This window comes from Arachis ipaensis, chromosome B10, assembly GCF_000816755.2.
Source record: "Arachis ipaensis cultivar K30076 chromosome B10, Araip1.1, whole genome shotgun sequence".
NCBI classification, from domain to species: domain Eukaryota; kingdom Viridiplantae; phylum Streptophyta; class Magnoliopsida; order Fabales; family Fabaceae; genus Arachis; species Arachis ipaensis.
Genome location: NC_029794.2, coordinates 102,266,233 through 102,279,776, shown reverse-complemented (window position 1 = coordinate 102,279,776; position 13,544 = coordinate 102,266,233). Strand labels below are relative to the sequence as shown.

General features: G+C 34.7%; 1 protein-coding gene across 2 annotated transcripts in view; it reads right to left on the bottom strand.

Moving 5' to 3' along the window:
• Positions 5,402–13,544, bottom strand: part of LOC107622480 (26S proteasome non-ATPase regulatory subunit 12 homolog A) — a 61,106-nt gene continuing 52,963 nt past the window's right edge. The window contains exons 1-12 of one of the 2 annotated variants that reach the window (XM_016324391.2): positions 11,766–11,916; positions 11,361–11,555; positions 10,932–11,039; positions 10,732–10,836; positions 10,592–10,648; positions 10,295–10,491; positions 7,360–7,459; positions 7,164–7,276; positions 6,914–7,064; positions 6,672–6,749; positions 5,901–6,149; positions 5,402–5,711 (exon numbers count right to left, since the gene is read on the bottom strand). In XM_016324391.2, the coding sequence (XP_016179877.1) occupies positions 5,931–6,149; positions 6,672–6,749; positions 6,914–7,064; positions 7,164–7,276; positions 7,360–7,459; positions 10,295–10,491; positions 10,592–10,648; positions 10,732–10,836; positions 10,932–11,039; positions 11,361–11,555; positions 11,766–11,774 (1,332 nt within the window). In that variant the 5' untranslated portion in view covers positions 11,775–11,916 and the 3' untranslated portion in view covers positions 5,402–5,711; positions 5,901–5,930. Of the gene's footprint in view, positions 5,712–5,900; positions 6,150–6,671; positions 6,750–6,913; positions 7,065–7,163; positions 7,277–7,359; positions 7,460–10,294; positions 10,492–10,591; positions 10,649–10,731; positions 10,837–10,931; positions 11,040–11,360; positions 11,556–11,765; positions 11,917–13,544 lie in introns of those variants that run through there. The other variant, XM_016324392.2, reaches the window with a different exon arrangement.

The window sequence follows — 13,544 nt, the reverse complement described above, 5'->3', positions numbered from 1 at the left end:
ATATGAAAAATGTTCGAGTCATAATTAATATAATTAGATTAAAATTATATGATATTTATATTTATTAAAATATGTATGTAGATTTAATATAAAATATAATGGTTTATATGTATGTATTTTCTGGTAATTTGTGTATAAAATTAAATATAATACGGGTATAAATTATGACAAATTTATGTGCGTATATATAAATTCATTATGAAAACCTATAAACTATACCGTTTCGTTAATATTTAAGCAAGGTTCTGAAAATCGGTTCGGATTGATCGGTCGAACCGGTTGAACCGTGAATCACATACAGAGACGATTCGAATAAATAGTAAAACCGAAAAATTTGAAAACCGAAATTGAACCGATAAATCGGCTAATAACTGGTCGGTCGAACCGAACCGTGATCCGGCCGATTTTTTAGCTGGACAGCCAAATGTTGCCGTTTCAGCCTCTGCTTAGTCCTAAATCCCTAATTCGATCCTGAATTCCCTTTCTCATCGAGCTTCCAGCTTCCAGAAGTGAGAACGCCTCTCTCAAACTCTCACACGACAGGGATTCTATCCAATCTCATCGAGTTCGTCGTCTGGTTGTCCCTCACCTCCGTTCCCTTCCCTTGCCCCTATCAAGAAATAGAACTAACTAATCCTAAGGCAAAGGGTCGAGAAACTCAATGCTACTATTCTTGAACAACTTGGAGTCGGGCCTTCTTTTCACACTATTACAGATACGAAAATAATGGAAAAAATAGGATTCGACTGTCAACTGCTCCTATCGGAAATAGGATTGACTACGGATTTGAGCAATAGCACATAATTTCAAAAAACCCGTACGATTTTTTCGATCTAAATAAAACAGGTTTTCCATGAAGAAGATTTGGGACGACCAGCCACTGCCTCGTGCCGCCGCCGTCGTTCCTTCGAATAGCCACCTCTATCGCGCAACAGCTGTCGTTCCTTCGAACAACCACATCCGTCGTTCCTTATCATATATTGTATTTAATTTGTTAGGACGGAAAGTAAAAAAAAAAAAAGCAAAAGGTGCAATATGATCCAATCGACATTGAAAGTATTGATATGGTTGACTTTTGGGTGACGGAAGAGGTTGTTGAAAAAGAGCCTGATCTTCCAAGTAATATTGAAGACTTGCTTGGTGAGTATTATAGTTTATTGATCAGACAATAAATTACAATAACTTTGATCTTCAATTTGTTGATAATATGTTATGTTTTGTTAGATGAGATTGATGCTGATTTAGATCAAGGTGGTGGTGGTGGTAGTAGTAGTACATTTTATGCTGCAGCACTTGTTTTTTCTTGTCCAAGTAGTGAAAATGAAGGTGATGATATCAATGACGTAAATCTGCAGCAAGTTATGGAGGATTTTGATGATTGATGACAAACTTGGATCATTTTGATGTTGCCATTTTATGTTTGATTGGTTGTTTTATTTTTTGACTTTTGAATTTGTATTTGAATGAGATTATAACATTTTGATTTATGTAATACTTTTAATTTGAATGATATTTCAAAGTTTACATTAGACTATAATTATATTTTAATGTGTTTATTTATATTTTATTTATTATTTTATTATAAACGATTTTTTGGTTCAACCACGGTCGAACCGGTTAAACTTATAAACCAATGAACTAATAACTAGAGTGGTTCGATGACCAATTTGGTTCTCAGAACCTTGTATTTAAGAGTTTTTAACAATTAAATTTAATTAAATTGGTTTAAATTTAACAAAAATTACTCATACAATGTGTATAAATTATACACTTTTTTCCCTTCACGTTTTTTTTTTATTTTATTATTGCTGCTATTGTATTTTTTATTATTTCTTCTCCTCCTCTTCCATACAGTGTTATTGTAGTATTTTTTTTTGTTTAATTTTTTTTTTCAAGAGCGTGAAATAAAAGAAAATTATGGAAAGGTAAAACAAGAAAAAGAAAAAGAAGAAGAGGATAAATGTTTTGAATTGCGCAGTATTTATAAAAAAAATAGTACTAAATTTTTTTAATTATGACACAAGAAGTTTCTTAATTTTGACATAATAATTTTTTGATCGTGACACAAGTTTTTGTCAAAAAGGTGAAACAAGAAAAATTATGAGAAGGTGAAATAAGAAGATGATGAAGCCGAAGAGAAAAAGTTTTGAATTGTACAAAATTTATTAAAAAAAATAGCACCGAAAACATTTTAATCGTAACGCAAAAAATTTCTTAATTTTGACACTTTTTAACCATCATAGAAAATTTTTTAATTTTGATTCAGGAATTTCTTAATCATGACACATAAAATTTCTTAACTAATTAGAAGTTATAAAAAATTTCTTAACTCAGTGTGATTCTTTGAGAACTTCTTGTATCATTTCTAAAAAATTTCTGTATCATTTTAAATAAATAATGTGTATTTCTATCATTGAACTTATTGAGTGGTATTAAACTTATAAAAAATTTAACCATTCCTGTGTTATGTGCAATAAATTAATGTATTTTTTGTTCCAAAACACATTTAAATGTATTTTGTTGGTTGAGTAAATTAAGGTTTTGAACTTGTGATTTTTTAAAGATTTTTTGTGTCATTTATAAAAAAATTTCGTGTCATTTTCAATTAAATGATGTGTTTTGTTATTATTGAATTGATTGTGTGATATTGAATAAATATATAAGAGATTTAACTATTTTTATATTATTTGTAATAATTTGATATGTCTTTTGGATCTAAAACACATTTAAATATATTTTGTTGGTTGAGTAAGTCAAGGTTCTAAACTTGTAGTCTTTAAAAAATTGTGCCATTCACCAAAAATTCCTATATTATTTATGACTAACAATATGATGTACTTTTGTTATCGTTAAATTATTGTATGATATTAAACTAAGAAGATGATTATGATAATGAAAAAAAATAGAGAAGAAATTAAATGAGAAAGAAGAAAAAAAAAAGAGATGATAAAAACAGAGGAGATGATGATGATTACAATAATGATAATAGAAGTGGAGAAGAAGAAAAAAAACATATGTAAATTTAATTTAGTTGGACTTGGTTAAAAAAAAGTTTAATTATCTAATATTTTTACAAAACATAAAGAATTATGTGATTTGTTTAATTGTAAATAAATCTTGATTCCATATAATCTCTCTTCAAGTATTTAATATGTTAATTTAGTTTTTTATTTGTTAATTTTTGTTCATTCGTAATAAATGAATCAACACTAAGTTTACTGTTATTTTGTGCTATTCTTTTTACACATTCACTCATGGTNNNATATGTAGAAAGAATATTTAGAAAATAAAAATATAATATTAATATAATATTATTCTTTCTTTTATTCTCAATTTGAAAGGACTTCTATTGAATCGTGTTCTTAAAGAGTTTAGTAGTTCTGCCTATGAATATTATGCCCAGACTTTATCAAGTTCACAAATTGAAATTCAATTAATTCCGTTCATGAATATTATTTCAATTGCGCATGTGGTTTTGGTTTTATTTGAATTCGCGTCTTGTCAAGCATAGAATATTAGAATCTTTCATTCATATCTGAAAAATAGATGACTCAAATGGTCCCGAAGTAAACTCCCGTTTATTTGGTGTGGTACAATGACGAACTTTATTTTTGTTGATCTTTATTTTACTGAACTTGGCATTTAAGAATATAAATCAAGATAGTTCATATCCAAATAAAACTGATTTTGACCAAAATTTAACAAAGAAATTAAGAAATCAACTTATTCCAATAGAAATTAGTTCTAGGGTAGATGTAGATGTTGATTATTATTCGGATTCCATGCAACATTGCAAGACAAGGGAAGATTCGCCCAGTTAATCAATTACTATTAATTAGAGAACAAAGCTTGAGGTGCCTTTCAGTATATTTCTTCCTTGCGTATGAGCAAAGTAATCTGAAGCCATTATTTGCTTTGAAGTGTTCTTTTTGACCTTTATACGACCTCTTACAGTCTGTTTGAACACCTTTAAATGATGGAATTAGAATTCAATTCCATCAAAAAATGAATTTCTAAAGAAATGAAATTCAATTCTATAATTTGGAACAACTAACTCATTTAATGAGATAGAATTGAATTCCATTATTTGGAATGACTTTATGAATTACATTATTTCTCTAAGACATTTTTACCCCTCAATAAATATTAAGTATAATTTTATTTATCAATTAAATTAGATAATATAATTATATAAATCACTTATAAGTAAAATTGGTCTAACACAACTTCACTAATTAGATCCATCTCACTCATGAATTTCATATATAATTAAATTCTTTCTCCTACTACTAAAATCCAAAAACCTAAGCGAATTTCACATAGTTCTAAATAACAAAACTTCACACTTTCACCCTTTCTATATACATATCCAAACACCCACGAACCTGCGATCTCGTCTTATAAACTAAATCAAGGCACTGAAGAAAACAACGAATGAATGAAAGACATTCAGCTTCACAGAACGATTTCCAGAAACCCAAAAATTTCAATTTCATTCGATACGTTGTCGTTTCGATTCACTTCAACCTTAAAATATTCAGAGAGAGAGAGAGGAACCTGTAATCGGAGGGAGGGGGGAGGTTGGCATTGTTGAGAGCTTCGGCGGCGTAGGCATGGCACCGGTCGTCGTCGAGTGTGCTGCCGTACTCGTCTTTATAGACCAGGAGTCGGCGGCGATGGAGCGGTCGTCGTCGGAGACTAGATCAGCGGCCACCGCTCGAGCTTGTTGTTCTGAGGCGTCGGAGTCCTCTGGCTGCAAGTGGATCCAGGCCATTGAAGAGAGAGAAAGAGAGAAGGAATGAGAAGAAAGTGAAGGGATTATGGAATATTATAATTTGGACAGGAGGTATTTTTGATATTGCACAGTTTAAGTGAGATTTAAATGAGAATTGATTTTGAAATCAGACCAAAGTAGATCTGATTTGTAAATGGGGGTAAAATGAGAATTGGAATTCTCACCGGAATTTAACTTCATGTTTTTTTTCTATTCCAAAGCAAGGAATAGAATTCAATTCATCTATGATTTCAAATCAGATGCATTCCAAATAGGCGGTTAGCATCCAACATGTTTACACGCAAAAGAGCTTAGTGAAGTGTTGGACACCGAAGTAATCATATTCTTGTGCAAGTAATTGAGAGCCTTTCAAACAAATATTAACATCTACGATCTAATCTATCTATTAATTAAACAATAATAGAAGAGTTCTATATTGACTAAACTGTTAACAGAATATTTCAATGAAACAATTTCTCCGTTCACTATAATTAATTGTGTGGTCATAATTTAAACTCTTTCTCGCTAACTTATTTGAATTTTTTTACAGAAAGAATTAACATTAATATATTTGTACGAATCAAACGCTACAATAAAGAAAAAATAGCAAGATACTCAGAGTGAGCAGACTGAGAATGAGAAAATTAAATAGATAATTATAAATGAACAGGGCTCAATTTCTGCCCAATGCTACAAACTAGTCCGGTTTGAGAATCCTGTCACAAGTCAGCGGTTAAGGTATGTACGAGTAGTATACAACAGTAAGAGAAGAATATATCCAGCTCTACCCTGATTACATGAATGACGAATACAAAAGGGAAAAAAAAAACAAGAGGCATACCGCTTAATGCAAAATCCTCACCAATCTAATCAGTCACAATTCAAAAGAACATGTAAGGCACCTCAAGTCAAAGTCACATCTATAATGGGGTTCAACCTGCAATTTACCAAGACACAAACATTGTGAATTTGTGATCAAGACGGGAAGGGCTAGTAGGAATGAGGAACAAAATAGAATCAATTTACTCTTTAAGCCCGCTTTTTCCCTACCTTCCCCCTCTATAACCCCACCTCAAAAACACAAACCAAGTAAATATGGAGTTAGAGGAGGAGGGCAGAGTTGTACCTGCAACTTTAATTGGTGATATGGGCGTCCTTAAGCCTTCAAAGCAGCTTTATGAATCATAGTTTCTTTGTGTATCTGATGACAACTTTTCTCCACAAGATCAAGCAATTTCTCCAAGTTTGCTGCCCATGAGTTGAGAATGTCATTGCTATCCTTAGCAGTCTGGAAACAAACTATTCCGATGGGCCTATCAATCTTTGCAACCAGTGCCTTGGACACAACCATGTCTGACAGATGCTTTTCAGCTTCCTGAATTCAGCAGCCAGAATCAGTTAGGATCTTTATATTTAAAAAACATTTGCAACAATTTGCAACAATTAACCTGTATCTCATTAAGAATCTAGAAAATAACCAGCATTATGTGGCCAATGAACTAAAGTAGCATACTAACATAGGCCAAACAACCTCTGCTCAATAATGATAATAATGGTAAAACTTACGTGCAATTGTCTTCATGTGAAATTGATAATTGAGAACCGTCAGATGATTTTGACATGTTTGACTAAATTGTCATCTAATAATTCTCAATTATCAACTTCATATGAAGACAACTGTATATGAGTTTCTACCAATAATAATAATAAACAACCTCAGTTGTCTCCCCTCTCCCCATCCCCTCTTTCTCCCTAACAGCTAGCGTACAAGAACTCGGATACTTCTTGTCTGAAACACTATACAGCAGTAAATACCAATATGTAAGCCCAAACAGAAGTAAGGCAATTATCTAGCACAACAAACTTTTAATATATAACAAGAACAAGCATTACAAACCTGAACACTGAGACACAAAAGCTCTGCAAGTCTCTTCAAAGTAATCCTTGCATAGTACTTTGATACGACAATAATATTCTGAATAATAACCAAAAAAAAAAAGAAAGAAAAATCCTCGTTAATGCTCGCATCCTACATGATGAAGTGTGAAAACAACACATACCCAAAATACATCCCAAATTCCCAACCATATGGGAAGGGTGATCCTTGGCAAAAGGAAATGTAAAATTAGAGATAATTACATGTTCAATTATTCTTTCCTTCAGATCTTCTGCTGCTTTTTCACCCAAAGACTTTCCAAGATTCTTCTCATTTTCAAACTCATTCTTGTATGCATCCCAAAGGCTTGTCCATTGAATAACCTCCATGGTGACCAACTGTTTCAACAGTAATCTATGGCATACCATAAAAGATAAGCACTCGATTACAAGGAAATGATAAACAGAAACCTGTAGCAGGATAACATGGAAGAACAAAATAAGGAAGACATACTTAAAGTTTGGAATCTCAGACAGATTCTTATCCTCCAAGGTGGAATTGAGAAGACTTGATTGCATTGGATCATGTGGTGCTAGAACCAAGTGCCAACATATTTTCCTCAGGATCTACGTGTATAAGGAATTATTTAGAAAGCAGTCACAAAACAATAACATATAAAGCAGATGAAGAGAAAGAAAGGAAGGCCTACTGGAATCCACTCGGCAGGATTTTCTTTGACAGATGTAATTTCGTATATTGCCTTGTAGCAACGGCAAATTTCAAGATAATCATTTTTGTGGGAATAATACCTTCAAGGGTAACAAAAACAACCATAAGACAACAAGATTTTATAATCAGAACATAGCCATTGCCGTTTAAAAAGCTATTAGTTGGAAAGAAAATAAGTGACCATAAGCATCATATAGACACAAACTTGGCTAGCTGGAAGGAAACAAGTGATTATTACATATCAAATTCGTGCCTTGAAAGCCTAAAAGCATCCCAGGGGAAATGAAGTCCTTTACATCTAATTTCATCCCTCAAAATGATAAAAAATAAAAAAGAACTACCATTCAACACTCTAACAGATTCCTTCCCTTCTAGACTATGTTTCTCAAATAAGAATTATTTAGATCAAGTTCTCACTTCTTACTGAAGTAAACCTTAAGAAACGAGCTAGAGACAAAAAGTGAAAGAACACATGCAGGTAAGTATTTTTCTATAAATAGAAAGTCATTAGCAGTGCCTGTTTATTTATTGGGGTGGAGTTGGATCCCTCTTCACATTATGCCTCATAATGCAAGAACAAAAGCATATATCCTGGATGCGCTTGTGAATTGAGTTTATGAAAGGAAGGGACAGCTGGACAGGTTAGAACAGTCCCTTCCCTTCCAAAACCTAAACTAATAAACACACCCTCAAATGTTAAAGCACCCTCCCCCATCCCTCCGGAAAAAATACAGCAGAGCACTTTGAATATCTATGTGATGTTAAATACATCTGTAAATCAAACAAAATGCAAAGAGACGATAGGGTCATAAGGGTCAGCAACAATATTTGTTACTAAACCTGATAGAAACAGGTTTGGTTTAGTTTACAAGAGGAGAGGTAAGTAGTCTACCTGCTGGTCTTAGTTTTAGTTCCTAATTACTGTTAACTGGCTATCTGTTTGTTCCCTTTGAGCTGCACTAACAGGCATAAGGGCAATAGTCTTAATCCTAGCTGCTACCTATAAATACTAGTTGATTAGTTAGTTTTAGTTTTGGTCAAAATTCTGTTAGATCAGTTAGAATAGGAGACGTAGTTGGTAGTTCCAACAGTGAATTCCAATAAGGGATTGTGATTTGCAATCCCTAGTTCATCAATAAAGCCTACCAATTTTGTTACTACCTGATCCTATCAACCGGTATCAGAAGTCCACAGATCCTGGAAGCTTGTGGTACACAATCGCAGAAAACGGAAGGGAAAATGGATGCAACGGAATCGCAATTTGATCGCTTTGAGGGTTTGTGTCGCGTGCTGCAGGAGAGGTTGCAGCGGATTGACGCGCTCGTGGATTCCATGGAGCAGAGTTCTCCAGTCCGTCACGAGTGGAGTTCTTCGGCGTCGCACCAGGCCACTGGTGGCTCGTAGGGGAGTAGAAGCACGACGGAGCAGTGGAGGAAACTCGAGCTCCCAATTTTTCGTGGCGAGGACGCCATGTCATGGATCGAGTGTATGAAGCAGTTTTTCTTGCTCAGAGGTGCCGGAGGAGGAGTGGCTTGCAGTGGCAATGTTCGCCATGGAAGGCCGCGCTTCACATGGTTCCGGTGGTGGGAGGCAACCGCACCGACACTGTACTGGCAGTCCCTCTGTATGGCGTTACTGTGTCACTTCCAACCTGAGCGGTTGCAAAGTTCCTATCAATCGCTGTTGAGGCTGAGACAAACAGGCACCGTTGGGACTACGTTGATCAGTTTGTGCTGCACGCGCATCCTTTGCGTCTGGTCTAGCTCCAAGGTCGTTGATGGATTTGTTCTTGAATGGGTTGAGGCTTGAGGTGAGTGAGGAATGCAGGCTGTTCTTGTTCTAGACCGTGGATGAATTGATGGAATTGGCGCAAAAGGTGGAGAACGTAACATGGTGCTGCGGACTGCCCCTGTCTGCGTTGTGGGTACGCCTATGACACAGAACTTCATTACTAACAAGCCAATACTCGCAGCGGCAACGACGGGTTCGGCAAGCAAGGGTCCGGAGTTAGGGGTGGAGCCTCCAAAACGACAAGGAGTGCGGCAACTTAGCAATGAAGAGTACAAAGCTAAACATGCACAAGGAAAATGCTTTTTCTGCGATAAACCATACTCAGCAAAGCATGTGTGCAAGAAAAGGAATTCAAATTGCTGATTATGGAACCTAACGCTGAGGAGGGGGACTGGTTGGATCCCTCTTCACATTATGCCTCATAATGCAAGAAACAAAAGCATATATATTGGATATGCTTGTGAATTTGAGTTTATGAAAGAAAGGGACACTTTAGAACAGTCCCTTCCCCTCCAAAACCTAAACTAATAAACACACCCTCAAATGTTAAAGCACCCTCCCCCATCCCTCCAGAAAAAATACAGCAGAGCACTTTGAATATCTATGCGATGTTAAATATATAAATGTGAATCAAACAATATGGAAAGAGACGATAGAGTCATAAGGGTCAGCAACAATATTTGTTACTAAACCTGATAGAAACAAGTTTGGTTTAGTTTACAAGAGGAGAGGTAAGTAGTCTACTTGCTGGTTTTAGTTCCTAATCGCTGTTAATTGGCTATCTGTTTGTTCCCTTTGAGATGCACTAGCAGGCATAAAGGAAATAGTCTTAGTCCTAGCTGCTGCCTATAAATACTAGTTGATTAGTTAGTTTTAGTTTTGGTCATTCTGTTAGACCAGTTAGAATAGGAGAGGAAGAACTCCCTCCATAGTTGGTAGTTCCAACAGTGTGTTCCAATAAGGGATTGTGGTTTGCAATCCCTAGTTTATCAATAAAGCCTACCGATTCTGTTACTACCTGATCCTATCAAAACCACATCAAGATTCAAAACATCGCCCAGTAACAAATTTCTATTTAGATTGAACAAACTAAGCAACATAACGGAAAGTATTGATTACTCTACCGAATCATTAATTCGTAATAGATCCGCTTCAACTCTGGCAGAGATGGTATATCAGCAGGAGCTTCTTCAACAACACTATCACCTTCTTTAGGTTTTTTCTTTTCCTTCGAAGCATCAGCATCAAATACTCTTGTACTAATTTTTCTTGAAAGTATTTGTGCACGAACATAATCTTGACGATCTAGGCACAAACGAACCTGTACAATTTAATGCAAGAAATTCCTTATTCCACAGCTAAAATGCAACTCAAATTATGGCAAATGTCATCACTAAAGGAAAGAGAATGATGTCTCATACTTGTTCAAGAATGAAAGCAATTTTCTCAGTTTTTGCCATGGCACCAAAAGTTTCCACCTGTTATGAAGGACCATTACATGAGTCAACTGACTACTGATTGCATAATCAAAACCATCACAACATTCAGTATCCACACCAACCGCAATTTCTTGCATCAAATCAGCAGCTTCAGCTATAAGCCCTTGTTCCTCCTTAATCTTGGCAAGTTTCTTGACCAACCGAGCTCTCTCAATCTCAACATATATCTAATAAATGATACAAATGTCATATGTACATATCACTCAGCAGACAACAACAGAAGTTAATAAGAAGGAAAACTGTGAAAACATCGCAAGCTCACCTTCCCTGCAGATACACTGTTCAAGGTTTTGATGAGTTCTATACGTGTTTCAATATCTGGTGTTTCATCAATATATTGCATTGCCTGCTGGACCATTACTGTGACAGCCTGTGAACAAAAAGAACAGGTTTCTCAATGGCAGAGCATATCATGTTTCTTGCTCCACTTAAAAGAAATCTTTATCTTTATACTATCTAAAATACAAGCAAATTGCATTCCGGCATATCAATCCAGCATTTTGCTTCACAAACAAACCATAACAGATGAAATTACATTTCCCAACATGACGCGTTTAATAGAAACCTTAACCTTCTTTTCTAACAGCCCATAGATTCTCATCGATTTTCAGAACAAAAGTTCCATTCTCATCCACACAATATATATTACAACATATAGATGCAGACACAAAATACCCTTAATTACATATACCTGCTTAAGCTGACCACGTCGTTTGGACAAGAGAACAATCTGGTCGTTGAGAGTTTTCCAGTCTCGCGCCTCAAAGCAGAGCCGGAGAATATCGGTGACGGCCTTCCTTGTGACGGCAACGTCTCCGGCGAGCCTCCCATGCTTCTCTTCATTCAACAACTTCTCTATGGCCGCATCTAAATTCCCCGAGTTTCCCTGTCCCAATTCCAATCATATAATATCAAATATCGGAATTTCGCCACTGCTATTAATAATTTATAATAATAATAATAGCGATAGTTCCGCGCGGCAGCTCCATCGACATAAGCTAAACTAAACAGAATTTACAGTGCAAGAATAACATTATAAGATCTGAAGCGACTCGAATTTTAGTTTGTTGAGGAATCGAGAGAGGCGTATACATACCATGACCATGGGTGTCAGCTGAGCTGAGAGATCTATTAGCTAACGCTTTCCAACAGGGGCAACGTCGCCGATTACCGATTCTACTACTCGAAAGGAAACGTGCCAGAGGGGACAAGCCAAGCCCTTCTTTGAGTAACATGGAAACCTTTTTGGGCCTTTAGGCCCAATTAGTTTCAGATGTCATAGTAACGGCCCAATTGTTTTATATGAACCCTGCTGATCATCATGCCCTTCAAATAATGTTGAAAAATCCAAAACCAACTTGATTTGGTTAAATAGCATATTCATTCATACGTTTAAGTAAATGTTGGAAATTTAAATTCCGTATTATGCAACAACAACAAAAATTTAAAGATTTCAAAGCCTTCTTTTTTATAATTAGCTGATAATTCTTGTAAAAAAATATAAAATAGTTTATATACATGTAGATAGAGATGCATATAATTATAATTAGTTGATATCCGTGTATTTTACACGATTTTATTGCATGATATTAAAGATAAATAATTTGATTATGTAATTAAAATGAGTAAATAGGATTAGCTGATATAAAACAAATTTTATTTCATGCATTTATAAATAATCCAAGAAAAAAAATACAGCACAATGTATACATATTAGTTACACAATGAATGAAAAATCTTTAGTTTATTTAATACAACATTTACCTAAGATTCTGAATAAACCGTCTGATTACATTAATTAAATAAAAAATGAAAAAGATAAATTTTAAAGTATATACTTATACAAATACAAAAAAGATAAATTAAAACAGAATTAATTGTGATAAAAACTAAAAATTATTATGTTATCATGAACTCAAACAAAACACATGTTTTTCAACTAAATATGATATCTGTATATTACATCTATCAATATATATTAAACTACTCTTCTACTTTAGCCCATGACAACAATAAAGAAGTATCGTGGCCCACAAATTCAGCCCAACAGAATACAAAAATTCAATTTTAATTTTAGTCTTTATTATCTTATCTTTATCTTATCTTTAATTGTTCTTATCTTATCTTTATTTGCTTTTATCTTTCATAGGACAATGCTCTATATATATTTAGTTTTACCCTCATAGTTTACAACACACTTCAGTACAATTCAATCAATCAACAATCAATAAAAGTTCTTTTCTTTGCTTTTCCTATTCTTTCACAATTTTATCATGGTATCAGAGCCATGGTATCCTCCTTGAGGAGGATATATAAGTTATCATCTTTTCGGTAAGAAATTACCGTACTTCTTTTTCAACCTCCTCCCACAATAAATAATCATAGATTTAGTTACATGCATCCAAGTGAAAATCTTACCACAGTGTTGGTTATCCCGGTTCTTTACCAGCAATTCCGTCTGCGCCTTCTTCTAGCATTTCATCTGCAACTTCTTCCGAGAGTTTCGTCAGTATTCTGTTTCAGCAATTCAATCTGCATCTGTTCTAGCAGTTCAATGTGCATCTGTTCTAGCAGTTCCATCTGCACTCTTATTGCGCTCTACGCGCCATTTGAAGACCACTCTTATTGCGCCATACGCGCCCTCTAAAGATCAATCTTGTTGCGTTTTACACGCTTATTTTTTTATTTTTTTTATTTTTTTATTTTTTATTTTTTTATTTTTTATTTTTTCATTCTTTTTTTTATGAAGATCGCTGCTTGCTCTCTCTCCCTCAAGCACAGCATCTCCTTTTATGTATTTTTGCCGTCGGCAGCTCAAGCTCCGCCGCACGCAATTGGTTAAAGATCGCTGCTCAAGCACAGCATCTCCTTTTAT